The sequence below is a fragment of the Gadus chalcogrammus genome, chromosome 11 (genome assembly GCF_026213295.1).
Source record: "Gadus chalcogrammus isolate NIFS_2021 chromosome 11, NIFS_Gcha_1.0, whole genome shotgun sequence".
In the NCBI taxonomy this organism is placed as follows: domain Eukaryota; kingdom Metazoa; phylum Chordata; class Actinopteri; order Gadiformes; family Gadidae; genus Gadus; species Gadus chalcogrammus.
In genome coordinates, this window is record NC_079422.1 from 19,733,266 (window position 1) to 19,759,286 (window position 26,021).

Sequence of the window (26,021 nt, forward strand, 5' to 3'; positions counted from 1 at the left end):
CCCTCCCTCCAGACTGGGACAGAGAGAAGCTTCTGGAGGCCTGGATGACCAACGCCGAGGCCTGCTGCCAGCGCTCCGGGGTGCAGATGCCCAACCCGCCGCCCACCGGCTGCAACGCCTGGGACACCCTGCCCTCGCCGCGGACGCCGCGCGCCGCCCGCTGCTCCATCCCCACCACCCCCGACCAGATCTGCCTCGCCCCGGCCGACGAGGACCCCGCTCTGGTGAGGTGGAACGCCGTCTCTCCCGCCTACGTGGCTCCGCCGCCAAAATAGCAAGCCCACTGGCGCCGCGAGGACGTGCTAACGCTACCGCTAGGAGGCGACACCAACTGCCAAGTCGGTTGGTTCATTTGTCTTTGTCGAAGGCAAACACGTATTCAGAGCCAGGCTGAGAGCGAGAGAAAGAGCAGCGACAGCCAACTGGCAATTACCTGCGACCCTGGCAGTGTGGAAATAAAGTTTCTTGTACCTGCTGACACATTGCTTTCCTATCTGTTTAGGGAAGCGATGCTGGCTCTCAATAGCACTCCGCCGTTAGCACCATGGGTAAAGTGACGAATGGATGTTTTCCTAGAGATAGCGGTTCATTGAAGCTCACCGGCTTCTGCTAGGTTTTCCTTTTTTAAAGATTCCCACGTTGTAGCGTCCCTAAAACGGACGGCTAGACTTCGGCTTTTGTCCGTGAAAGGATAAAGGCGGTCGCGGGTGACTCAATAGGTCGCCGTCCAAACGGTGAGGACAGAGGCTGCAATTCAAGCTAACCGCGCTGCGTGGGGCCCAAATGATGTGTTTGGCTGCGGCTACAGTTCAAACGCGAGGGTGAAGGCTCTTCAAAAGCCCCCTAATCATAGTCATCATCGAGGCTAGCGTCGGCTGATGGCCGCGTTCAAAGGTTTGTGTCGGAAACTGACTCAGGGGGGACATCACGGAGGGGGGGTACCGACTAGACTACGAGTAACCTTTCATCGCGGGCTGTGAAGAAGAGCCAGGACCCCCCGGTGTCGATCGATGGGGCCACTCTGGGCTCCCCGTTTTAAAGGTTACAGTTGGTTACAACTATCGGCCTCTTTTTTCACAAATCAATTCGTACATTGTCGAAGTACACTGGGCCCACTCGGTGTGTCCTTTTGTGACGCCCAGTCCCTTGTCATAAGGTGTGTGTGTGTGTGTGTGTGTGTGTGTGTGTGTGTGTGTGTGTGTGTGTGTGTGTGTGTGTGTGTGTGTGTGTGTGTGTGTGTGTGTGTGTGTGTGTGTGTGTGTGTGTGTGGTGGGGGTCTTTTCAGGGCAGGTGGTAGAGGAGGGGGGTTGGGGGAGTAAAATATGATTTGGAAGATAGCAGGGAGGGCTATTCTTGGCATGGTGCCTTTTGGTCTATAACCGAGCCACGATCGACTGATAAATTGCGTTAGGTGCTCTTTGAGATGATATTATGCCTTCGCCTCGCCAAGTTTTCCTGGTGTACTTTATATACTTTATATAGTATCGGAAACATAATGTTATTCTTTATAATATTTCATCCAGTATATAGGGTGACACTCTCCATATGCATGTTTGTAGGCTTTCTGCAAGGTTTCAAAAACATTTGCATTATTCCCACATTGTCGTTCTTTTATTATCCTTTGGTGTCGTAGAAACTAGAGAAACTGATTCTGAAGTAGTAGTAGTGTGGAAAATGTACTTTACTTTTTGCGGCTCAGTGCATCAGGCCGCATCAATTACTTGTAGCGATTCCAGAGGCGTGTTCCTTTTAAGTGCATGTTGCTGACTGCCACACTGTTTCCCCGGGTGTCTGGCAGTGTGGCATCTGCATGTGCTCTATGTCGCTGTTTGAGGAGCCCGTCGACATGTCCTGCGGCCACGAGTTCTGCCGAGTCTGCTGGGAAGGGTGAGTGAATACACGGCCACACGCCCTCGCTCCTCCACAGCCCACCCCCCCCCTCTGGGGGAGGTGGGCTCCATCTTTGATCTGGGAACATTGAAAGCTTTTATTTTTTCATGTGAATTGCATGGTTACTGTTAGCCCGTTTGTCTTCTTTTGATGCTAGAGGAAGTAAATTCCTCACTAGGATCTTGTGGCACTACACTCAAAACGACAAAAAAATAAATAATATGTTTAAAAATAAATAAGAGTCATGTTTGCCTAATCAATCAGGCAAACATGACTCGTTAAAGGGGTCCTATTATGCCACAAGTTAAGAGTGGGATTAGCTGTTACAAGTCGTTTGAAAATCTGCCTTTCCCTCTGTTTTAGTGAAATCACAAGTGGGCGTGTCCACCTAGATGTACGCTGGATAGATCGGTCTACCAGCGTAGCCAGTGGACTGTAGCAAACGTTGCTCATCTATCCATCATGCATCTAGGAGGACGCGCCCACTAGTAATGTCTCTAAAACACAGGGAAAGGCAGGTTTTTTAAATGGTTTGTAGAGGCTAAACCCTCACACCTGGTGGTATAATATAGGCCATTTAAGATCAAACAAACAAATCTGTGCGAACCACAACGGGATGTTTGTCTCCCAACTTGACATCCATAATCCACCCTCAGTAAAACAGTAAGTGTCGTCGTATTGTGACTCGTGGCTCCACAGGTTCCTCAACCTGAAGATCCAGGAGGGCGACGCCCACAACATCTTCTGCCCCGCCTTCGACTGCTTCCAGCTGGTTCCCGTGGAGGTCATCGAGAGCGTGGTGTCCCGGGAGATGGACCGGCGCTACCTCCAGTTTGACATCAAGGTAGGGCGGGGAGGGAGACCCGGTACACTGGGGGAAGGGAGGCCCCCCCAACCTCACCCTGATTGGGGTGAGAGAGGGGGGTGGTGGGGGTGTCTGTCAACATGGTTGACACTAAAGCAGTTTTTTTGGTGTGATACTGGCCTCCGACCACTAGGGGCAGAAGTGCCATTGCTGTGTACAAGAACCTACCACTAGATATCCTGAGCTAGCCCGTTGATGTATGGTCGCTATGCGGGAGTGCTAAGTTTTCGGGCCGTCAATAAATAAGTAAAGAGTAACGTATGTGTCGGTCTAGTTAATGGTACTATACCCTATATATGTGCGAATGAAATCATGTGATACTGGATAGATTGGCTCGTTGTAGGCTTAAGCTGAATCCACTCTTGTGTGCGTACCCTGTGCAGGCAGAGATCAGCCTGTATTCACATCGGCACTCTAAATTTAACGTTACCACAAGGGGGCAGTATAGTGTTTGCAACCACAGATATGAAAGAGTGCTTCCTTGAACACATGTTGAAAAAAAACAAAGGTATCCATGTGATTTAAGATGTAAAATCATTCAAATGCACTGCTGAAAAGCTGTTGGTGTTTCGCAATCCAGTGTTTGGATTTGGAGGTGTGTGTTAAGATGTCAACCCCAACATTCAGTATTCAGTAGTCGTGATCCTGCTTGTCGAGTTTTCCGTCTTCTTAAATATGTTTTGTTGTGTCTGCAGGGCAGTAACAGTAGGAGCACAGAATGTGGCCTGTGGACACTATGAGTCAGAGAAATTGTATTGAAAAAACACTTGACTTTACACTTCAATTGTTCCGTTGTTTAATTCACTATCATGGGTTTGACGTGGGACAAAGAAACAGTTTCGTTTTTGATTAAAAAGCCTGTTGCTAAGTAATAATAATAATAATAATAATAATAATAAATTTTATTTATAATGCACTTTATATTCAAGAATCTCAAAGTGCTTCAGAGAAAAAAATACCAAAAAACTATTAAAAAGGGGGAACCAAGTGAGTAAGTGAGCTGTGTACTCAGTTTAGTCGCATGACCATGACCAAAACCCAAACAAGAGCTGTCCATTTGTGTTCAAGGAGGGACTTGGACAAAACGTATTATACAGAAACTTTCCCTGACACATTTTACGCTTGAAAAGCTTTCTAGTTCAGATATTCTTGAACAGAGTAAACCTCTTCAAAGTTACGTAGTGCAGGTTTAATTAGCTTGCCTTCTTAAAGTAAAGCATAATTTTTATTTATCATCCAAAATGGAGGCAAAGCCACCGTATAATTCCTGAAACTGTAAAAGGCAGTTGGTTGGTAGTTTTTTGTTTCACTTGATAAATGTTTCGGCACATATAATAATGGTTCCAAGGAGGCGGGCAGAATGGTTAAAGACGACATGAAACACTTTTATATGCTATTTAATTGCGTGCAAAAATATTCTTTGTTATTTTATTTTTATTGTCATTATTAATATTGGATGCAAAGCATCAATGTGATTTTAATTGGGTGTTACTAGCTATGTTTTAAGACCCAACTGCACCCAAAAAAAAAACAAAAAGTCTCATAATGGTAAATTGTATTTCTTTGGCTCTCCGGATATATTTGGGGGCATACTTTTTTTAAATATTTCTTTCTTTATTTTTTCATTATAAATATATATTGCCCAAAAGGAACTGAAATAATCCCAAACTATCAGTTGACCTATCGGCAGAAAGATGCTTAAAAAAATACATACTAAGACGCAAGCTTGAAAGTAGCACCATACTTTACAGAGAGTCTTCAACTTTTCCTATAATATTAGGAAATATTACACAAATGTATTGATTTGTGGGAAGAGGACGAAACCCCTGCCTAGGCTAGGGGTCTACTGCCATTTAAATCAATCCGGCAGTGACTTGTTCAGACCAGCATATCAGCAGGGCTGCTCGGTCACTCGTTCAAAGGTCTTTTTTGGGGTGTTCAAAACTCCATTTACAGCCTGTGGTGAACAGGTGATGCTTTTGTGCCATACTAAAAAACGTATATCCCATTGAGATTTCTGGAATGGGAAAAACAGAATATGGCCAGCCTTCCCTTTAACAGCCCCAGACATCTGTGCCATACGTTGATGCCAACACCACGAAAATGTCCTCCCTCCTGTCCCTTTTTAAAAAGTTTTGAAATCCATCAACTTTTAAATCGATACTTTTGTAGACGCAGGAGTAAAATTATCCTTGACAAATGATTTGGGTGGAGAAGATTTCCAGGCGGCTAAAACAAAACGCGCATTAGTCTGGTAATAATGTGGCTTGCGTTTTCGCTGCCCACATGTCAATAATACATTTATTTCGAGAAGCTTTTGTCTCTAATAACGAGCAGGGAGAGACGACATTGAGGAAAAGGGATTTGGAGCGCAGTTGGCAACTTGAGATTTTGTTTTATTAGCTGGTCTGTTTATAGAAAATTACTAAAAGGGTCCAATTCGCAGTCAGGCTTTCAGGCTGGGACGGGGGTATTTAACAGAATGGCCCCATTCAAGGGATTTGTAGTACTTAGCATCATTAGGTCTCAGAAATAACTTGAGTAGATGCTGGTTTGTAGCTTAGTAAAATAATGTATTTCTTTTAAATAAAAAGGCTTCTTCACCATTCATTTGTGGGTAAGCAATGACCTTGAGGCAAACAATGTGCTGCTGTGTCCTCCTATATTCCTCCTTCATTATACTGCGTTTCCTTTAACTTATCTTTCTTATTTCATAATTTAATTGTATTTGTTCTATTGTATGACTGTTTCTACGTGAAGCGCATTGAGTCAGCCTCGTGGTTGAATACTGCTATATAAATAAAGTAGCCTTAGCTCTATTCCACTGTCTCATGCCCCCCGTGCCCCCCCTGTGTCGGCAGGCCTTCGTGGAGAACAACCCGGCCATCCGCTGGTGTCCGCGGGCGGGCTGCGAGAGGGCCGTGCGCCTCAACTCCCAGGAGACCCGGGGGTCCTCCGCCAACCCGCTCAGCTTTGCCCTGCTCCGGGCCCCCGCTGTGGACTGCGGCAAGGCCCACCTGTTCTGTTGGTCAGCACCGGACACACACACACACACACACACACACACACACACACACACACACACACACACACACCACACACACACACACACACACACACACACACACACACACACACACACACACACACACACACACACACACACACACACAGAGAGAGGCGCCCTCGTTAACACTGGGCAGCAAAGGGCCGCATTCCATTACATGGTTGATCTCTTGACACGGGGCCGCGGCCAACCGCCTGATAGAAATGGGTTCCCGGTGGTTCTATGGCTCGTGCTTTTATGGTTACTTTAGGTCGTAAACGCGGTGTATACAATGTTTGTCCATCTGTTTTTACAGGTCAGAATAAAGTTTAACTCACTGCGGGCAGCATAGGGCACAGCCTTAAGCAAAAGCAAACTGCAGATATGGTTCTTGTGGTGAGTTTGGAAAGGCTCTCAGACAGGCATCTGGAACTATATTCCAGGCCCTGAATTGCCTATATGTATTTCATTTTAAACTATTATTAAATCAGGTTACATATTTCGTAATTCAAAAAAACATTGATGTGGCATTCTGAGTGTGTATCATCAATTGCATATCAAATATTATTAGTAATTATCCCTCCTCATTAAGGTAGGGGCCAAGCTTACCCCCCCCCCCCCCCCCCCCCCGCAAAAAAACCCGTCAGTGCACAGAGATACAGAAGATGATAATCCAGATACTGCAGAATGTTAAAGGCAGACGATCAGGCCCATGTCTAGAGATCAACATTGTAATCATTGATTTGCGACGTTTGCAATTTGTCCAAATTGTCTTGCCTTAATCGCTACACGTTCGCCAGCATGTTTGTTTTGTGTTTTTAAAGGTCTTTTTGCATCTCCATCTGCACATTAGTGCGCTCTAATAATCTGCCTCCCCGCCCCCCCCCCTTACCAACCTCCTGACTACATCTGCCCCTTCCAGAAGACCCCCTACCTGTCAATATCAACATGCCTTCTCCTATACTTCCATCTCCAGTATATAAGGCTTCCTAACCACAAACCATAGCTCTTAAACCTGTCTGTTCAGCTGCAGAGTCTACTTGTCACGGGCTTTGAAACACGTCCGTAGGCGTGACCGTGCTCCGACGCGAGGAAGTCGGTGGATGCCTTCAGTCGTCACGGCAACGGGGGCCAAGGGATGACGGCTGTCGCACGCCAGCCGCTCCACCCGTTGGCGGGCGCACCTGTTTACTTTGTGGCGCCGGCAGTTGTTCATTGTGGTCGTTTGTTTTAGTTTTTCGAATGTCTAACGGGAATGGCCCAGCACGCTCGCCAAACAAAATTAAGCATGACCCTGTGCATCTGGTGGACGCCGTCTCATCTGTCCTTCTGCCTGCCTGCCTGCCTGCCTGCCTGCCTGCCTGCTTCTCTTCCCGCCTGCCTGGGGGCCTCCCCCGCCCGTCTGTCTGCTGGGTCACCCGTGCCCAGTGCTCGTCGGCTGGGCTCGTTTCACATGTTGCCGTCTGTCCGTTTCATCCTTCGATGCCATCCGTCTTCTCCTCCTCCGCTGCCTTTTTGTTGACGTGTGTGTGTGTGTGTGTGTGTGTGTGTGTGTGTGTGTGTGTGTGTGTGTGTGTGTGTGTGTGTGTGTGTGTGTGTGTGTGTGTGTGTGTGTGTGTGTGTGTGTGTGTTCGCCCTCTAGGGAGTGTCAAGGAGAAGCCCATGAACCCTGTGACTGTGACGTCTGGAAGCTGTGGCTGCAGAAAGTGAGCGAGATGCGGCCGCAGGAGCGTGAGTACACCACCGCCGTCTGGTTTCCACCAACGTCGTCCACCGGCTAAGCGCACGCATTGAGCGCTCATCCGAACGCCAAAAGGACGGCGACTCCCTAAGGGGACGTTGACTTAATCGGTGACTTAAAGGTCCCATGACGTGCCACCAGGTGTGAGTGTGATTAGCCGTTACAAGCCGTGGTGGGGGCATGTCATGGGACCTTTTTAAGAGAGGGGGGGGATCGCGCAGCACAAAGGATTGAGGGGGGGGCTCCTTTTTTAACTCCACCTGAGTTGTGGTTTAATGCGGCTGTGATGTTTTCAAACGTTTGTTTTGGGGAGGTTTGCTTTGAATAAAAGTGACACTGCTGATAAATCCCCTGGTTTGACAGGCCGCTCGTCGGGGCGTTAGATCCGGCAGATGTAAGTTATTGCAACACGGAAGCGGACACTTGTTATTCATCCAATCTCTCCTCCTGACAGCGTTTGTATTGAGTGATTGATCTAGGGGAGGAATTGCCCCGTGTTTTGAGCACAAGGCAGACATTAATTACCAACCATTTAGAGCTAAACCAATTAAAATGTTGAGTGTTGATAATAAATGATTAATTTAAATGAACCCCTCACATATTGACACATTTCGGGGTGCATAAGCTTTAATCAGAGTGTTGACAGTCTAAGTGATGTCGGGAAAATGGCCTCTAAGACTTTGAAGTCTATAAAGTGCCGTGCTGCAGAGGTGACCCAGGTGGAATCAAATGACTTGTTATTAAACATTCCCCTCTGGATTTATTTTCTTTGCTGCGAAATCTCATTATGTCACAGTATGCCGGGGGTTTGAAGAGGCATCATACAGGTGCCATGACGTGTGCGTGTGTGTGTGTGTGTGTGTGGTGAAGCGTCTGGTTTGTGTGTAAGCGCGTGTAAAGGCGCACACACACACACAGGTGTGTTTGTGTGTGTGGTGTGTGTGTGTGTGTGTGTACACGTGCGCGTGTGTGTGTGTGTGTGCACGCGTGCGTGTGTTAAATATATAGACGATAAACAAACCCAACGGCCTGTTTTAAAACAAGTGTCAGCAGCAGCGGCAGCGGCAGTGCCGGCGTTAATGTGTCCTCCTCCCCCTATCTGCCACCGCAGTGGGCGGGGTGAGCGAGGCCTACGAGGACGCGGCCAACAGCCTGTGGATGCTCACCAACTCCAAGGCCTGCGCCAGCTGCAAGTCGCCCATCCAGAAGAACGAGGGCTGCAATCACATGCAGTGCGCCAAGGTAAAGACCCTGTGTGTGTTGGCGTTTCACTAGACCGCGCTTCAGTAGGGAGGATGGGGGGAGTACCTGTTGGGAAACACTCGTTCACAAACGGGATCGACGCGCACTTTATGTTTAGCACATCGACTTCGCTTAGAAAGGCTTAATGTGCCTTAACAGACTTATTTGAAAATGTTTTAAAGAGAAGTGCAACAAGCTGTGCTTTACTGTACATTAAGCCCGGTTATGCTGTTCGTTAAGTAGGAAGCCGTGCCTGACCAGCATAAAAGGCTTCTCTCTTTGAAAGATGTTCCTTTGCTTTGGGGCTTTGTTCTTTTTCACGGTGGACTTCATCTCTGCGTAATTGCGGACTCCAGCTGTTTGTTATAGGTTTATTAAAGGTATGACCTGTAACATTTCCGCGTTAGATTGTCTAAAAACGACCATACCTATCTTATATTATTTGTTGAGTTGTATAGCTCACATTATCTCAAATGTTTCTAACAATGTTCAAACCCTGAGTAACCCTTACTTTTAGTCACGTTACTGGCCCGTTAAATTTGGTGAGGTCAGTGACGTCATATGGCCTTTACCCCCAACAGTCAAAACCAAATTTATTTGACAGAGAAAACGTCTTTCTTTATGTAGCCTAATACATAATGTGCCACCATGTCAAGAGGCTCAGTATGTGTGTTTCCCACACATACTGTACACTGTACTTAAATAATGGAATAGGAATAATAATAAAGAAAGAAGCAGTGAACATATGGGAGATGGAGACGGAGTACGGGAGTCTTCAATACGTTCTCGGGTGGCAGTCTTTCACCATTCAAAATGGGTAAAATCGTATTTCACTGCAGAGCCGTACTCGACACATCGAATCATTCTCGCTCTCTCTCCCCGTGAAATCAACAATGGGAGGATTTTTGTTGGCTTTTCCCCACAGAGAAGACTGCTGGCAAGGTTCCTGAGTAGAATCAATCCAGGGTTCATGAATATGTATTAAGGACCCCTGAAATATCCCAAAACCCTAATCGAACACACAGACTAAACCTCAACGAGAAATCGTGTACTTGTTTTGTAGGCGCTTTAGTTTTGACTCTATGTTCCTTATATACACTCTATGTGTTATACACGCTCTATGTGCTTTATTGACTCTATTTGAGTTACATACACTCTATGTGCATTTCACCCCCACTGGAGTTTGAAATGCTAGGCAGTTTTTTTACCTGCATTTTACTATTGCAGAGCTAGCGGGAAACCCTTCCAAACCGCAATCTAAATCCATGGGGAACGTTCTGAAACGTGAAGCTTTTACCATTTTAAACGCCTTTCAGTCTTGCCATTGTTTACTGCAGTGTTCTGGCAATGGAATTGGACTATTAATCGAGTGTTTTGACCATCTCTTTAAAGCCCTTTCCTATCGACATTTTGAAGGGAACCATGTCCTTAACAGGTAAACCAGTGGACAACGTTTGTCATCTCGTTCCACCACTGGCATTTTGTTGTAAGGACTGGCTTTCAAAGCCTGCGGAAGCAATGTCTGATTGGCAGAGACGGCTACCCCTACCAGCTTCTGTCTCGTACGTTGTGGAATGAGAGCTCGTGAAGGGACTATTGCGTACTTGTGCAATAGCATACTGCCTGAGAAGGCAGTATCGCTGTCAATCTGTCCCTGGGAAAAGTAACATGGTGCCGAATTGAAAAAGGAACTTTGTTTCGTTACCATATTTTCAGTAGTTGCTCGTAACTTTAATTTTTAGGGAACTGTATTAACGCATTACTTACTTTGTTACGCGTTAAACACAACATTGTCTACCCGTCACACCGGTCCCGAGGTAACGTCAAAATCCCTACCGGAAGCGGGCAAATTCACATCGTATAAACCTTCAGCACCGTTTATTACCGTACACCCTAACACACACACACACCACACACACCACACACCACACACACACACACACACACACACACACACACACACACACACACACACACACACACACACACACACACACACACACACACACCGTCTGTTACTAGCTAGGTTCTCGTTCTATTTACTCTGTGTGACCTCAGTCCAGGAACCTTTCCCGTCGAGACGTATCTCAAAGGACAAGGCGTTTTCCTCCGGTCATTCTTTCGTTCTTGTCTTTACCAGTCAGTATTGCTATAAAGCAGGAGCCCCTCTGCCTACACGCCCCTCTGGACAGCAGGCCAGCCAGAGAACAGCTTATAGGAATACCCAGAGTTCCGCACGAGGCAGGGCTTCTGAGCCTCTCCCCCACTTAGAGGGGCTCTCCAGCGATTGACAGTCGCGACTCTCAGAGGCCTCCTCCGGGCGCGCCTGATGCGTCAGGTCGAACACACGCTCTTCATCCTACAGATAAGAGCTCTAATGAGGGCTCGAAGGACCAGGGAAGCAGCCGTGGCTTTCAGGGGCTCCCGAATCCTGTTCAGGGAACGAGAGACACCGGAGACATCCGGCGGTTTAAGAGGAGCGAGAATGAATCATTCAAATGATTGTGTTAGTTTTAAAACTAGTTTGCTTTAAGATTAACGCAATTCATTTGACTGCAAACTCAAATAAACCAAAGCGTTCGGACATGCTTTTGCTTTGTTCACACACGTAGGTATGAATTTGTGGACAAGGTCAGGATTAAATCTCGATTTGGGCTATGAAGTTGGGGATTCGATCAAACGACAAGTGTTGAATATGTTCAATGTGTTTTTTTTCTGAAAACAAATCGTATGCAACATGCCCGCTACACAGAAGAGAAACCTCCCGCCTTGATAAATACAACAAATACAACACTTCCTTTTCTTAAAGCAATCACCACCTTTTGAAAACCCGATGGAACTCAAAATGTGGTCTTTTTTCGAATAAGTAAATCGGGCTCTGAGGCGTCAAAGTCCATCCGCTGCACAGTTAAGGCACCACTTTCAATGCAAAGAATCAACACCTCTTTCGGTGTGTGTGTGTGTGTGTGTGTGTGTGTGTGCGTGTGCGCGCCCTCACTACACAGCCCCATGAGGGCTTCATTAACACTAATGCAGCATTCGAAAACGAATAGTGAAGGTTAATAGGCGCCCCGCTCTGTGGCAGCCAGCAGCAGCCAGCGGCAGCCAGCAGCAGGGCTCGTGTGATGTAGCTTAATCTGGCAACCCAGCGGTTTTCCAGATGACACTACAACTCAATATCCCGCCCCCTCTTTCCCCCTGCTGAAAGGAACCAGACTGACGTGTGTGTGTGTGTGTGTGTGTGTGTGTGTGTGTGTGTGTGTGTGTGTGTGTGTGTGTGTGTGTGTGTGTGTGTGTGTGTGTGTGTGTGTGTGTGTGTGTGTGTGTGTGTGTGTGTGTGTGTGTGTGTGTGCGCGCGCGCGCGTGGCGGGCCGCATGCAGAGCAGAGTGCCCTTGATCTGCCACATCCCTAGAAGAACTCCCGACGTTCCTCTCCGTGATCCATCCTCTCCCGCCCCTGTGTTCCTCCCCCTGGTCGACTTTTTCACTCTTTTTAGTTTTTTTCCAACCCTCGGCCTCTCATATTTCACACCCTCGTGTGTCTCTCTCGCTCATCCCCTCCATCTCTCTCCTCCCCCCTCCCAAACTCATCTCGGTATTGATTTAACTTTTTTATTTCTCCTCCAGCAACTATCATGTTAACAATGTTTCCAAGATCATTGACTGTCTCGGCCTTTAGCTGTGTGTGTGTGTCTCTCTGTTTCTCTTCGAGTGTGTGTGTGTGTGTGTGTCTCACTGTGTGTATGTGTCTGTGTGCGTGCGTGCGTGCGTGTCTCTCTGATTGTGTGTCTCTGTATACGTGTGTGCGTTTCTCTGTGTTTATGTGTGTGTCTGTGTGGAAACAGAGTAGCTAGCAGATTGTAGCGTTGTGTTGTACAGCCCCAGAGGGGTTTGGCTGGGGTCGCTCTCTAGTCACTGTCTGACAGCCTGCTCATGGCAACACAAGGACACTGATACGGCCCTGGACGATAGGCCGGCCCTGTTCCTCCTTATTGCTTCACTTTAACTATGTCTGTGCGCATGGCTGAGTAGAAGTACATGGTCCTGCTGGCTGTTGACTTACCATGCAAAGCTTTGTTTACTGCTGTTCCTGTTAAGCTTACAAAGACTCTCATGTTGTGTGTTGTTGAAGTAGGTAATCAATCTATACTTTAATGTTTGCTTCAATTACTTCAATAATAGATGAATGGGATTAGAAGCAGTGTATGCAGACATTTGTTCTTCCACGCATTGCCGTGTTTATCTGCGTTCTAGTCAAACCATGCACACAAGCTGAATTGAACCCTGGCGGGGAATCTCCCAATAACGACCATGAATCAAAATCACACAAGTGTAATCCTTTTAATGAGAGAGTAGCGCTTTTCCTAACCACCTCAACAACAACAAAATGTGCGTAAATATTTATGAGCCCAACACCGCTAAGAATCTAACTATGGACTGCAGGGAGCCTTAGCTGAAAGTCTACAGGTTTAATTAAAATGGAAACCCTAATGGCTCCATTAGGAAACTTGCGAGGAAGAACACTCCCAGCCCGGGCAGAAACTTGGTAGAACTACAAAGTCCCTGGGGAGGACTCCAGCTAGTTTGAAAGCGATTGGATGCCATGGCAGCTATTTATGGTTTACCATCTGCCACCCGATGTCCATTCATTATGAAGCCCATCTACATTACGCTGTGCCGCTGTTTATTCCGTTTAACTACTCGTTATCTCAAGGCCGGTGATGCTACTTTTTCTTTTTGAGACATTCTGGAATTCTTTTGAATATTTCATCAGAAGCCGTGGCTTTTGACGCCAAATTAACCCGAGATCGTGCGTCTCTGGCCCCCCCTTCCCTGCAGTGCAAATACGACTTCTGCTGGATCTGCCTGGAGGAGTGGAAGAAGCACAGCTCGTCAACCGGCGGCTACTACCGCTGCACGCGCTACGAGGTCATCCAGCAGGTGGAGGAGCAGTCCAAGGACATGACGGTGGAGGTAGGCTCGGGGAGAAGGGCATGGAGTCAGGACCCTAGGAGGAGAGAGTGAGGCCCCTAGGAGGAGAGAGTCAGGACCCTGGAGGAGAGAGTGAGGCCCCTAGGAGGAGAGAGTGAGGCCCCTAGGAGGAGAGAGTGAGGCCCCTAGGAGGACAGAGTAACTAAGGCTCAGGGTTCAAGCACACAGCTAGATTGTGTGTGTGTGTGTGTACACGCTAAGGTCAGAGTTGAACAGGGGATCAAGGCATTTAGCCCCTGAAAATGTACGAATGAAAATCGGCTTGGAAATTGGGATGAGGCAGCAGGCTTTAAATTACCCTCGTTAAATAAGTCAAGTATTTCACCGGGTTTCACAAAGAGTATGACTACTTCCTGTGAGTCATTGAAAATTGGTCATGCAATATAGAAAAAAAAAAAAAATTTCAACAACATCTGATAAAATATCACTGGAAAGCCTTGTTAACCCTAAAAATAGTTAGCCGTACCCTGCAACACTCTCTCACTCACACTTTCATTCATTAATTTTCACACTGCTGCAGTCTGGGAGGCTTCAAACGAGCACACCCCCCTGCTAGTTTCCCTACACCCACACGCACACACTCATCAAGATGAATCATCCAGTCTCTCCCGCTCACCGCTGGCAGAGGTGAGCGGGAGCCAGGGCCCGTGTTGGTCCGCGCGCCACTCAATCGTCAGTGCTTGTTTGAACCCCTGCGATGAGCACTCACTCCCCGGGCCTACCGTCAGCCAATCCCCCCGAGGAGGAGCCAGCCCAATTACACTTCCTGTCACACACCCGCCCCTAGGCTCTCCTTCCAGGTGCTGCATTCATGGCTCGGCTTCCCCGACGTGGAACTACGCCAACGTGATGGTAGAGCGGTGTAACGTACGCTGCTGCGTTGCCTATTTTGTGGCTACGCCGGCCTCGTGAAGAACGTACCCTGTTTGAAGCGCGTACGTGCGTGCGTGTGTGTGTCTGTGTGTGTGTGTTTCATCTTATTTGATCTAGGCTTTTCAGGGTTATTTCATCAAATGTTGGGAAAAACCTTGATTCCTTTCTATGTTACAGGACCAATATTCAAAAGAGGAATCGGAAAAGTCATATGGCCCCTCTATGGAAACATAAAGTGAAATACATCAGTCTAGGGCAAACATACGACGGCTGTTCAACGCAGAAGTGTAAAAGCTTCATCGACTGACTTTTACGACGGTTTTGTTTTTCCCGTTCACCGGTTCTTGTTTTGGTTTGTGTTCCCACAGGCGGAGAAAAAGCACAAGAGCTTCCAGGAGCTGGATCGGTTCATGCACTACTTCACCCGCTTCAAGAACCACGAGCACAGCTACCAGGTGAGGTACCACCCGGTTACCCCTTCCACCCCACCTCGCCCGTTATACAACCAGGTGTGAGTGTGATTAGCGGTTACAAGTCTTTTGAAAATCGGCCTTTTCCCTGTGTTTTTGTGACCTCACCAGTGGGAGTGTCCACCTCGAATCTAGGTCCTTATCTATTACTCGTCATTCCATCATACAGCTAAGTCCTAGGTGCATGATGGTTAGAAAAGCAACATTTTCTACAGTCCACTGGGTAGCCTGATAGACTGATCTATCAAGCATACATTTAGGAGGACATGCCCACTTGTGAGGTCACTAAAACACAGAAAATGGCAGATTTTCAAAATGGCTGATCACACTCGCACTTGGGGGCATAATATCCCGCCTTTGAGGGTGTGGGTGGTGGTGGTGGTCGGGAACTTGGGGTAGAAAACCGCAACTATCAACGGACCTTGCTAGTATGCCCCCTGAGGAATGGTGCGGTAACGCAGGCCTGGCCAATGGGATGCAAGAAAATTGTCTTCTGTGTGTGGAGTGTGTGGAGCGGTGGACTGTATGTGTTAGCACATACACATGCATACACAGACACGTGGGCAGACATTCACATTCACACATACACACATACACATGCACACACACGCTTACACATGCATACACCTCAGTTGGACTGGTTTAAGCAGCTTCACCAGGTGAGGCTGCTTACACCAGCCATCCACCCCACAAACAACGCAGAGCTGGCTGTGTTCCGCATGACAAAATCCCCGGGGACACCTTGACAATGTTGTTTCTTTCACGCTCGGAACACATCTCTGTGCACCTGGCGCATTCTTTGAGGAAATCTCTTCAGTTTCTTTCGTTTGGTGGTTTCGACACCCCCCCCCCCCCCCCCGCACCCAAAGCCATTTTCCAGAACAATGAAGGGTAAAATCACGTGTGTCTTCTCCTCACAATAGCTGGAGCATCGGCTGCTGAAGACGGCAAAGGACAAGATGGAGCAGCTTAGCCGTGCGCTGTGTTCGAGTGAGTGGCCGGAACGCGCGTCCTCGGGCTCTCTCCCTCTTCAGCCCTCCTCCTCCCCCCTTCTCCCCCATCTTCTCCCCCCTTCTGAGCCTTTTGGAGGCACGGGAGACGAGGAAGGGGAGAGTGAAGTGACCCTTTGATCAAATCTGGTTGAGTCAACACATACTACTCTGTGGGAGGAAATTAGCCTTTTAGATCGCCACAAAATGCACTTGTGTGTTGTGTTTATTGTGGTTGTTCAATTTCACTTGTCCCATTTTTCTTTTTGAAGTTGAGGCCTTCCAAACCTACTCAACTCTCACCAACATACACACACACACACACACACCCTTGTAAAGAAACAGGATGTACAATCTAATTAACGCTGTTTATAACTATACTTTGATATGCTAAGTGAAGTGTAATCTCCTTAAATACCCCATAGCCCCCAACCCCCGCACACGAAATACACCCACATTTAAACATACTCATCCGCCTACACACGTACTCACCCACTCACACAGACACACACACACACACACACACACACACACACACACACACACACACACACACACACACACACACACACACACACACACGTTTACACGCACACACACACATACACCTGCCATCCCACACACATCCGGCAATTTACACACATACACCTGCCCACAAACACACCACACAGACGAACACACCTGCCTCCACACACCACACAGACAATCACACCTGCCACCACACACACACCACACAGACCAACACACCTGCCACCACACACACCACACAGACAAACACACCTGCCAACACACACACACACACACACACACACACACACACACACACACACACACACACACACACACACACACACACACACACACACACACACACACACACACACACACACTCATTTGTCCCTCCCTGCTCAGATGTGTGGATGGCCTTGCCAAGAGGCAGTGGGTGGCGATTTAACGATTGCCAGAAACCCCTGCGCAGATAAAGTAGCACACTAGCATCCCTTTGTCATCTCCCCTCACCTCCCCTCCCTTCTCCACTCCTCTCCACGCCTCCCTCTCCTCCCTTAACGTCCCTTCACCTCCCTTGCCCTCTCCCCTCCCCTCCCCTCTCCTCACCTCTCATCCTCTCACCTGCCTTCCCCCTCCGGTCTCTTCCGCTCCCATCTCCTCTCCTCACCTCCCTCTTCTCCTCTCCTCCCCTCCTAGCCCCACGCTGCCTCCCCTCTCCTATTTCCCCCACCCCTCTGCTCCTCCCTTGCCCTCTCTTCTCCCCCCCCCCCTGTCTTTCTCCCCTCTTCTCCTCTGTCCTCCCCTCTTCTCCTCTGCCCTCCCCTCTGCTCCTCCCTTGCCCTCTCTTCTTCCCTCCCTCCCCCCTCACCTCTCTTATCCTCACTTGCCCTCTCTCCTTCGTGTCCTCACTTGACTTCCTAACCTCCCTCCTCTTATCCTCAACACCCCTCTCCATCTCCCACCTCACTTGACTTCCCCTCTCCTCTCCTCCCCTCTCCTCCCTTCCCTCTTATCCTCACCTCCCCTCCTCTCCTCCCCTCCCTCTTATCCTCACCTCTCCTCTCCTCTCCTCTCCTCTCCTCCCCTCCTACTTATCCTCACCTCCCCTCCTCTCCTCCCCTCCCTCTTATCCTCACCTCTCCTCCCCTCCCCTCTCCTCTCTCCTCCCCTCCTCACCCTACCTCCCCTCCTCTATCTCCCTCCATCCCCCTCTCTGGCTCCTCATGAGACCCATACAGTCCGTCTCTCTGCTGCCCCCCCCCCCCCCCCCAGAAGAAGGCGGCCCCCCTGACACCACGTTCATCGAGGCCGCGGTGCTGGAGCTCCTGAAGACCCGACGGATCCTCAAGTGCTCCTACCCCTACGGCTTCTTCCTGGAGCCCCGCAGCACCAAGAAGGAGATCTACGAGCTCATGCAGGTAGCCCCCCCCCCCGACTCTGCTCCTCTGAACCCACGACGACCCCTCGCGTGCGTGGGGTCGTCAACGGAGGACGAGGAACAGCGTTAATTAAGTGTGTGTGTGTGTGTGTGTGTGTGTGTGTGTGTGTGTTCAGTTCTGTGCCTGCATGGGCTGGGCATAAGGAGACAGGCATCCATAATGTATCGTCTTGAAGGCCATGTGGATGCAAAATGCATGGCGTTCTAAGTGGGGTGTCACCTTAGGTGAACCTAACTTATACAGTCTGCCAGATTGTGAACTGGTGTCGCTCGTGGCGCTGAAGGAGGGGCCACATTACATGATTCTCACAAGCTACCAGACGCTTTAGCAAGGCACCTTGTACCAATGACAAATGCTGATTTCCCCGTCTCATCTGCGATCACGTAGCAACGCTGATGTGTCTACAGAAGGAGGACAAAGGAACGGTCGGACGCGGTTCCATGCGACCCCTTTCCTTGATAGAGGGTGTATTGTGCCGTACTCGGTGATAAACACACATGGCCGCCGTACAGCTCGCCACTTTGGCTGTTTGCTCAGCCATTCGCACTGAAAGAAGTGGTGGAAAACGGATAGGGTGCCAGTATTGGCTGGTGTAGGGAGATGTGTGCGTGGGCGGGTTGAATACTGGCTGATGTTTTTGAAAGTCATCCCGTTTTTCTCCAGCTTATTCTTTGTCTAGAAACCACTCTCTGTCTTTGAGGGGAACAAACACAACGGTCACCCAAAGGCCAGCCGAGATAATATCCAAACATGTTGGACTGATTTTGAACCCTGGCTATTCTACTGAGGATATGTGCATCTTTTACTCATGAGTGCACCATGATTACAGGGTCCAGCTCGCCTGCGCGTCCACCATTCAGACTCTTAAATCTGCTCCACTTCAAACTGGCCCCAAGCCTTGACGACCGCGTGGCGTCGCCCCGGCTTTTTGCGTTCAAATACGGCAATTTCGGAAACTTTTCAGAACGATTTTCAAGTCTCCCAATTCCATTTTGTGCTCCAAGGCGTTATGAGTACTTTTCTGTCCTTTCATAAGCAGAACATGAACGCACCTGTTGGACACACTATAATTGTATGAAGCGTACGTGAACATGAACCCCCACTCAGACGGACCTGGAGATGGTGACGGAGGACCTGGCCCAGAAGGTCAACCGGCCGTACCTGCGCACGCCGCGCCACAAGATCCTCCGGGCCGCCTGCCTGGTGCAGCAGAAGAGGCAGGAGTTCCTGGCCTCAGTGGCGAGGGGCGTGGCCCCCAACGACTCCCCCGATGCCCCCAGACGCAGCAGGTAACGCACGCACGCACGCACACTCACTCTAAATCACTCGCTCTCGCTCGCTCGCTAACTCATTCGCTCAATAACTCACTCTCATTCACTCTCACTCACTCTAGTTCACTCTTGCTCTCACTCTCGCTCCCATTTGCTCTCATTCTTGCTCACTCACTCACTCGCGCACTCACTCACTCTCACTTAATTGCTCACTCTCTCTCGCTCTCACCCGCTCTCCCTCTCATTCACTCTCTCACTCTCATTCACTCTCACTCGCTCACACACTCACTCTCACTTAGTCACATACTCGCTTGCTCACTCTCACTCACTCACTCACCCACTCACTTGCACTCTCACTCACTCACTCACTCCCTCCCTCCCTCGATGGCTCACTCACTCACACAGTGAGTTTTCGATCAGTATAAGCCAATCACATGTCTTATGTATAATCATTTTAAATGCAGGGAAATGCACCCCAGATGCTGAGCTCAATTTCTGCCTACGTTTGTATTTAGGGCATTTAGCAGACACTTTTATCCAAAGTGACTCACAATAAGTACATTTCTTAGCAAGCCTAGTAAACTTAAGTTTAATATCCAAGGAAGTTTTCTAAACTGAGCCGTCGGTTTTGACCAAACGTTATCTTTCAAGTGTAATATGATCTGCAAAAAGGGAATTGCAGAAATAATTTATCATATGATGGAAAGGGCCCATATATTAACCATTAGTTTACATAATTATATGCAGTATAAAATATTAGTACCGTATATATCCTTGCATAAGGGTTGAAATTAGTGGATGAGGGTTTACTCTAACCCTAAATGATGTATGATATGAATAAATATCCAAGTTAACATGAACACCTTTACCTTAGTTAACATGAACATCATTACCTTAGTTAACATGAACGCCACAAGTAACCATGCAAACCATTAGTAACCATGAACACCATTACCTTATTTAACCTGAACACCATTACCTTAGTTAATGAGAACACCATTTCCTTAGTTAACATGAACACTATTACTAAATTATTTCTAGACCATAAGTCAATTTACAATTCATTGTTAGTTGATGCTTATTATTGCCTTAACACATGTAAATAAATGTCATCATTATAGCTTTATTGAAAAAGTGTAATAAATATTTAATAGTAGTGGAACCTCAGCATTTGTTCTATTACACCCTGAATGCACGTATATTACATTTTGTGAGATCTTGCCCATATTTATTCTGTTCTCCTCCCTCCCTCTCCCTCTCTTTATCTCCCGCCCTCCCTCTTACTCCCGCTCCATTCATCTGCCTCTCTCCCTCCCTCCCTCTTTTTATCTCCCTCCCTTCCTCCCTCTTAATCCCGCTCTCTTCATCTGCCTCCCTTCCTCCCTCTCTTTATCTCCCTCCCTCCCTCCCTCCCTCCCTCTCTCTTTTCCTCCCCCTCCATCTGTCCCCCTCTCCCTCCCCCGTCTCCCCCCTTCAGCTTCGCTGGCGGGACCTGGGACTGGGAGTATTTGGGCTTTGCATCACCCGAGGTAATGACTGCTCAAACGCGTCTGAACCAGGCAGGCTGGCCGGCGCGGGCACCCTTAATTAAAAACTCCCCAGATACCGATATAGTTTGGCAGGCGGAAGAAAAGGAAGGAAGTAAAGAAAACGCACCACAAAAAAAAAAAAACAGGACGCCATTGCATTTCAGAGGGACGGATTTAATTAAGTACGCGGGCGTACACTACAAAGACGTGGCTTCTCATCAGAAGAGCCCCGACGTCGTTGGAGATTCAGGTTGAAGGCGCTATCTCCTCGGTCTCTTCTTCCGACAGCGTTAGAAATAACAAAAGCAAGGCGCCAGCAGCACCTATCTCTGGCTGCCATCCGAAAGCCTCTCCGTGGGACTAAAATACTAATTCAGTCGGAAAAAGGGAAAATAGGCGGCAGAATGCAACTTTTCTTTGCCTGGTGATCACTGAGAGCCGAGGGCAGGTAATGGGCCCCGTCGACCCGCAATCAAAGCCTGATGGCTGGCTCGGGGAGGGATGATAGGGGAGGGATGATAGGGGAGGGATGGCTGCAGATGGCCCTCTCACCAGGCCCTCTCCACTACCGGCAGACCGCTGCGCGCCTGCACGGGTATTTTCAGAAAAGCTCCACCCCGCGTAAAAGCATTAACAGGCCAAGGTCTCTCAAACAGGTGTCCGTAAGTTCCCCCAAACACAGTGGGAGCCACGAAAAAAACAATGATGTATGACAACAACGCTGTTATTTTTAGATTATCATCAGAGGTGCAGAGTTGTGTATTCGGGGGCTCTTCCCCGGGGGGGGGGGGGGTTGGGGGGACTGCAGCCATATGTCATCACAGTACATTCCGCAGCCCTGTCTCCCTCCCGCCCCTGTGTGGCCCCGTGCCCATGGGCCCCCCACTACCGGCTGATGAACGGGCGCCGGTCGGCTTGGCTCGTACCTGTTGGGTGACTGCTGTTACTGCACACTCAGTATTGGGGCGAAATCACCCTACTGCTAAACGTTAGCTCTGCTAGCCCTGAGAGAGGCTGGAATGGGATGTTCAATAGTGTGCTTTTAATGATTCTGGGGTGTTTTTTATGCCTTGTTAAAATTCAACACTGTGGTTAAGTGTTCCTTTTATATTATTGTATGGATTTTTATATATTTTGGTTGGAGGGAGATATGAAGTATAATGGACAAAAGTGATGTGTGCGTTTTTAACAACCCTTTCCCTTTAACCTGCATTGATTTCAGTCTGACTCTGAGAATGTTTCAGTATGTATTTTCCCCCATTTTAGCATTGATTTGGTTTTGCTCTTTTAATATGCATGCGTCATCATTACATCATCTAATGCCTGATGCCTGAATGCTTGAATTTCAAAGTCCCCCCTCGCACGCACAGACAGACGGATGCACAGACAGATGGATGCACACACACACACACACACACAGACACACACAGGCAGACAGACTAGCACGCACGCACGCATGCGCGCGCGTGCGCAGACAGACACGCACACACACGCGCAGACAGACACGCACACACGCGCAGACAGTCACGCACACACGGACACACGCCGCGCGCAGACAGACACGCACACACGGACACACACACTTCCTCCATGTAAAGAAACAGGATGTACAATTTAATTAACGCTGTCTATATCAACGCTTTGATATATGCTAAGTGATGTGTCATCACCTTAAATACCCCATAGCGCACACACTACTTTGAAGTATTGTGATACAATTCATCTTTAATACCTTTTACTTCAATTTGTGTGTGTGCCTGTGTTCCCGCACACACATTCAAACAGACTATGTTCAGTCTCTAATTGTTATTCTTTGGAGATAAGAAATGAGTTGAATTCAAATTCAAATGTAGACCATGTTGGTTCTTACCAAGCCTCTGTCAGAATAACATTTAATTTCATTCTACATCATTTCTATTCCCCAGAGTGAAAGTGTGCAATAATTATGGAATTAGTAGGGGCTTGTTCGTTATAATAATTAAAGCCCATAATATGTTGTCTGGCTCACTGTTTCTCATGCAGCAACACACTGCACTCTGTTTTTTTAGTAGGGAAAGGGTTGTAGCTATGCACCTGTTGTTTTGACAAAAGCTCAGCAAGATATGCGGTTAAAACGAATCACGAATCCTAATACATTCTTTCACATAACTCTCACTTATATACTGTCAGTCAGAGGGGCCAGTTCACTTTCTGATGAATCATCTTTGCTCTCCCTTTTTGAGGACTGTCGACTAAATCCTCTTTTTTATTATTAACATCTGAACCCTAATTCTTGCGTTACCTAATATCCGAGTCCCTTTCTGCGTGGGTGTTGGGGGTGTTCTGTGACAGTCCCGGTCCACACTCTGGGCCTAATGATCGGATCGCTTGTTCAGCACATCAAAGCCACTGGAGGAGGCTGAGCTCTGGTGCTCTCTCTGCGGGAACATTTCACACGCACGCACGGACATGCAAAGGCAAATGCACGCACATGCACATGCGCGCACACACGTACACATGCACGCACATGCACAGACACGCTCAGGCACGCACTCATAGAAATGCAAACACACGCACACAAATGCACATACTCGCACTCATGCACACGTACCCACCCACACGCAGACGCACACCCAAACACACACGCGTATCCACCCCACGCATTCTAATGAGGAATCCACGTTATGATTTTACAAATTTATGTCGGGGAAATTTGTACCATAACTCCATATCTCACTTTCCACTAGAAACACTCAAGATGTGGTCTAGTGTTGGATTGGCAAGGCCGGCTTCATCCCTAACTCCTGTCGACGCAGCATGTGTGACTAATCAACGTAGAAAACCCGAACGGCGTGACTGCATGATGATGATGATGATGATGATGCTGATGCTGCCGCCGCTCATGGTGTCTGGGTGGGTCCGGGGGGTGTTGTGACGCGGCTGTTTTCTGCTGGCCCCCCAGGAGTACGCCGAGTTCCAGTACAGACGGAGACACCGGCAGAGGAGACGAGGAGACATGGGCAGTCTGCGCAGCAACAGCCCAGACGGAGAGGACCCCGCGGACCCCGGTTTAGGTACCGCCAATCGCAGCATGTGTTCCCCCGCGTTTCCCTGCCGAACCCGGGTCTGGTTTGGCAGGACCTACACGCCTACTCGGTGTCAGCCGGCTGAGAGAAGCTTGTGAGGTTTTAATTGCGGAACCGCTCCAACCGCAAAAAGCAATTTCCGCTCCATACTTCCTGTGAGAGGTGTATGTCAGCTACCAGTCCCCCGAGGGAAAAGAGTTAGAATAAAGATGAGAAAAACAACAATGGGAATAAATGTTGAGTTTTTTGACCGGGAATTTGACATGGCAATATCCTAAACATGTGGTGGACACAGGACATCCTGCTATCAGAAGTCCTGCCTCCTCTTGCCGCTGACCCCAATGTAACTGAAACTATTATGGCTCCCTCCAAAGCCTGTGCAGATGTCCCGCCCTCTCTCTCTGCTAACCAAATGTAGGTCCCTCCAATGCGTGGGCGGAAGTCCCGCCCTCTCTCTCGCAGCAGTGCACGCACATTGGAAGCAATGTGCGTTCGAGGCGTTCCTTCCTGAGCCGCCTGGGAGCGAGGACGGCTATTCAGATGTTATCGCTCAAATACTGCAGTCGCGAATCTCATAGTTCAGCATCGCTTTGTTTCACAGTGTTGGTGATTTGGATGTCTCAAACATGCTGTGAAGTCGATGGGTTCCATGCTGTTTGATTCATGCTGCGGGAGGTTCCTCTTAAGACCCTTTTGCCTCCATTTTATATAAACTGAGACTTGACAAAGTCTGAGTTTGAACCGTCAAACTGAACCGCCTGTTAAATACCGTTGGTTTGAGAGAAGCTGCTATTTGCAGCTAACTGTAATTATAGTGTTGCAATGATCGACCCAACACCCCCTAAATTGTATAATTCAAAAATAATATTCATTAATAACCTTCGAATATACAGCACTACAATTATGTACTTAAAAGCACATTATGATGTTCGACTTTTGAAAATGTGTTTTGAAATCTCTGTTGGGGTTGCAAAATGAAGGTCAGATCCACATTCCATTTCCTAGAAATAAGTCAATGTATGCAATCACTTGCGTACTCAGAGTCGGCTATTCTTTACAGCAGGCTAATGGAGGGTCTTTTATCCACTGTGAGCTAATAGATTATTCCGTGTCGGGCAAGAAACGTGTCATGTCTTCCCCACGTCACATTTCACGCTGCAGCGATAATGGCTCACTACACTTTTACATCAAAACCTTTGAGTGGGCAGGGTGATAAATGGCCTGTGTCATTCGGCCATTACCTGGTCATTTGCGGAGGATAATAATATGATAATTTCATCAAATGTGGACATCGGTTCAAGGGCCGGATAAATCATATCGTTTTACAATGGCTTTATTTCTTGCCTCGGTTCAATTGGCCTCCCACGTTGTAGTTTTGACCCTGTGGTTTCACTTTCTCTTTCTCCTCCCCAGGTGGTCCGGAAGGGCATGGACAAAGGCGTCGGCTGGCGGTGAGTTGACCAATGTTCGCATGCCATGCGTACATTGGGGCGCCTCATAAATAGGGATGTGCATTTCTGGCCAAAATACTATTCGATATTCGCTGAGAAGTATTCTAATAATATTAAAAGATCGGTCAATCAAGAACCCACGCACGCACGCACGCACACACGCACCTCGTATACAAGCCCGAACAATGACACGAAGAGGCTTTTATTATTTGTCTGAAATCAATTCGTTTATTTCAACAACTGCGCCATCAACATTCAACATCAAAATTATTTCAGGCTCAGGCAGATAGGCCTACATGCGCCGAAAACAGATCGCCATTTATTTTACTTAACACAATTCTCAAAAAATTATTCACCAACGGAAGTTGTGAAGGCCCATGCAAGTGAACGGAGCGTTCAACTGCATTGAGAAGAGCTGTGTAATAAATAACGGCACTCACATTCATTATTCGATATTCTACGTGATTCCGACTGTTTCGAATATTCGACGATCGTTCCCCATCCCTACTCATGAATCAGTCATTGTAATTCAGACGTGGCGTATGTAAAGTCGCCGGCCAAGAAAGAGTACAATAGGCCAAACAACGTTCGCTGGGTAATTGCTATTCTATTTGGAGGGCAGAGGTTGGGTGCACCTCCGGCTTTCTT

At 48.1% G+C, this 26,021-nt stretch overlaps 1 protein-coding gene across 3 annotated transcripts in view; it reads left to right on the top strand.

Annotated features, from left to right (window-relative positions):
* Nucleotides 1-26,021, top strand: part of LOC130392217 (ankyrin repeat and IBR domain-containing protein 1-like) — a 44,853-nt gene that overhangs the window by 12,812 nt on the left and 6,020 nt on the right. For 2 of the 3 annotated variants that reach the window (XR_008896988.1, XM_056602674.1), the window contains exons 6-19: nucleotides 13-224; nucleotides 1,799-1,887; nucleotides 2,590-2,734; nucleotides 5,617-5,783; nucleotides 7,444-7,532; nucleotides 8,654-8,784; nucleotides 13,624-13,758; nucleotides 15,018-15,104; nucleotides 16,043-16,109; nucleotides 17,891-18,036; nucleotides 19,165-19,346; nucleotides 20,806-20,857; nucleotides 23,799-23,910; nucleotides 25,336-25,373. Coding sequence is in view for 2 of the 3 variants with exons in the window: in XM_056602674.1 (XP_056458649.1) it covers nucleotides 13-224; nucleotides 1,799-1,887; nucleotides 2,590-2,734; nucleotides 5,617-5,783; nucleotides 7,444-7,532; nucleotides 8,654-8,784; nucleotides 13,624-13,758; nucleotides 15,018-15,104; nucleotides 16,043-16,109; nucleotides 17,891-18,036; nucleotides 19,165-19,346; nucleotides 20,806-20,857; nucleotides 23,799-23,910; nucleotides 25,336-25,373 (1,652 nt within the window). In the remaining variant the exon portion in view is untranslated. The remainder of the gene's footprint in view (nucleotides 1-12; nucleotides 225-1,798; nucleotides 1,888-2,589; nucleotides 2,735-5,616; nucleotides 5,784-7,443; nucleotides 7,533-8,653; nucleotides 8,785-13,623; nucleotides 13,759-15,017; nucleotides 15,105-16,042; nucleotides 16,110-17,890; nucleotides 18,037-19,164; nucleotides 19,347-20,805; nucleotides 20,858-23,798; nucleotides 23,911-25,335; nucleotides 25,374-26,021) is intronic. The other variant, XM_056602675.1, reaches the window with a different exon arrangement.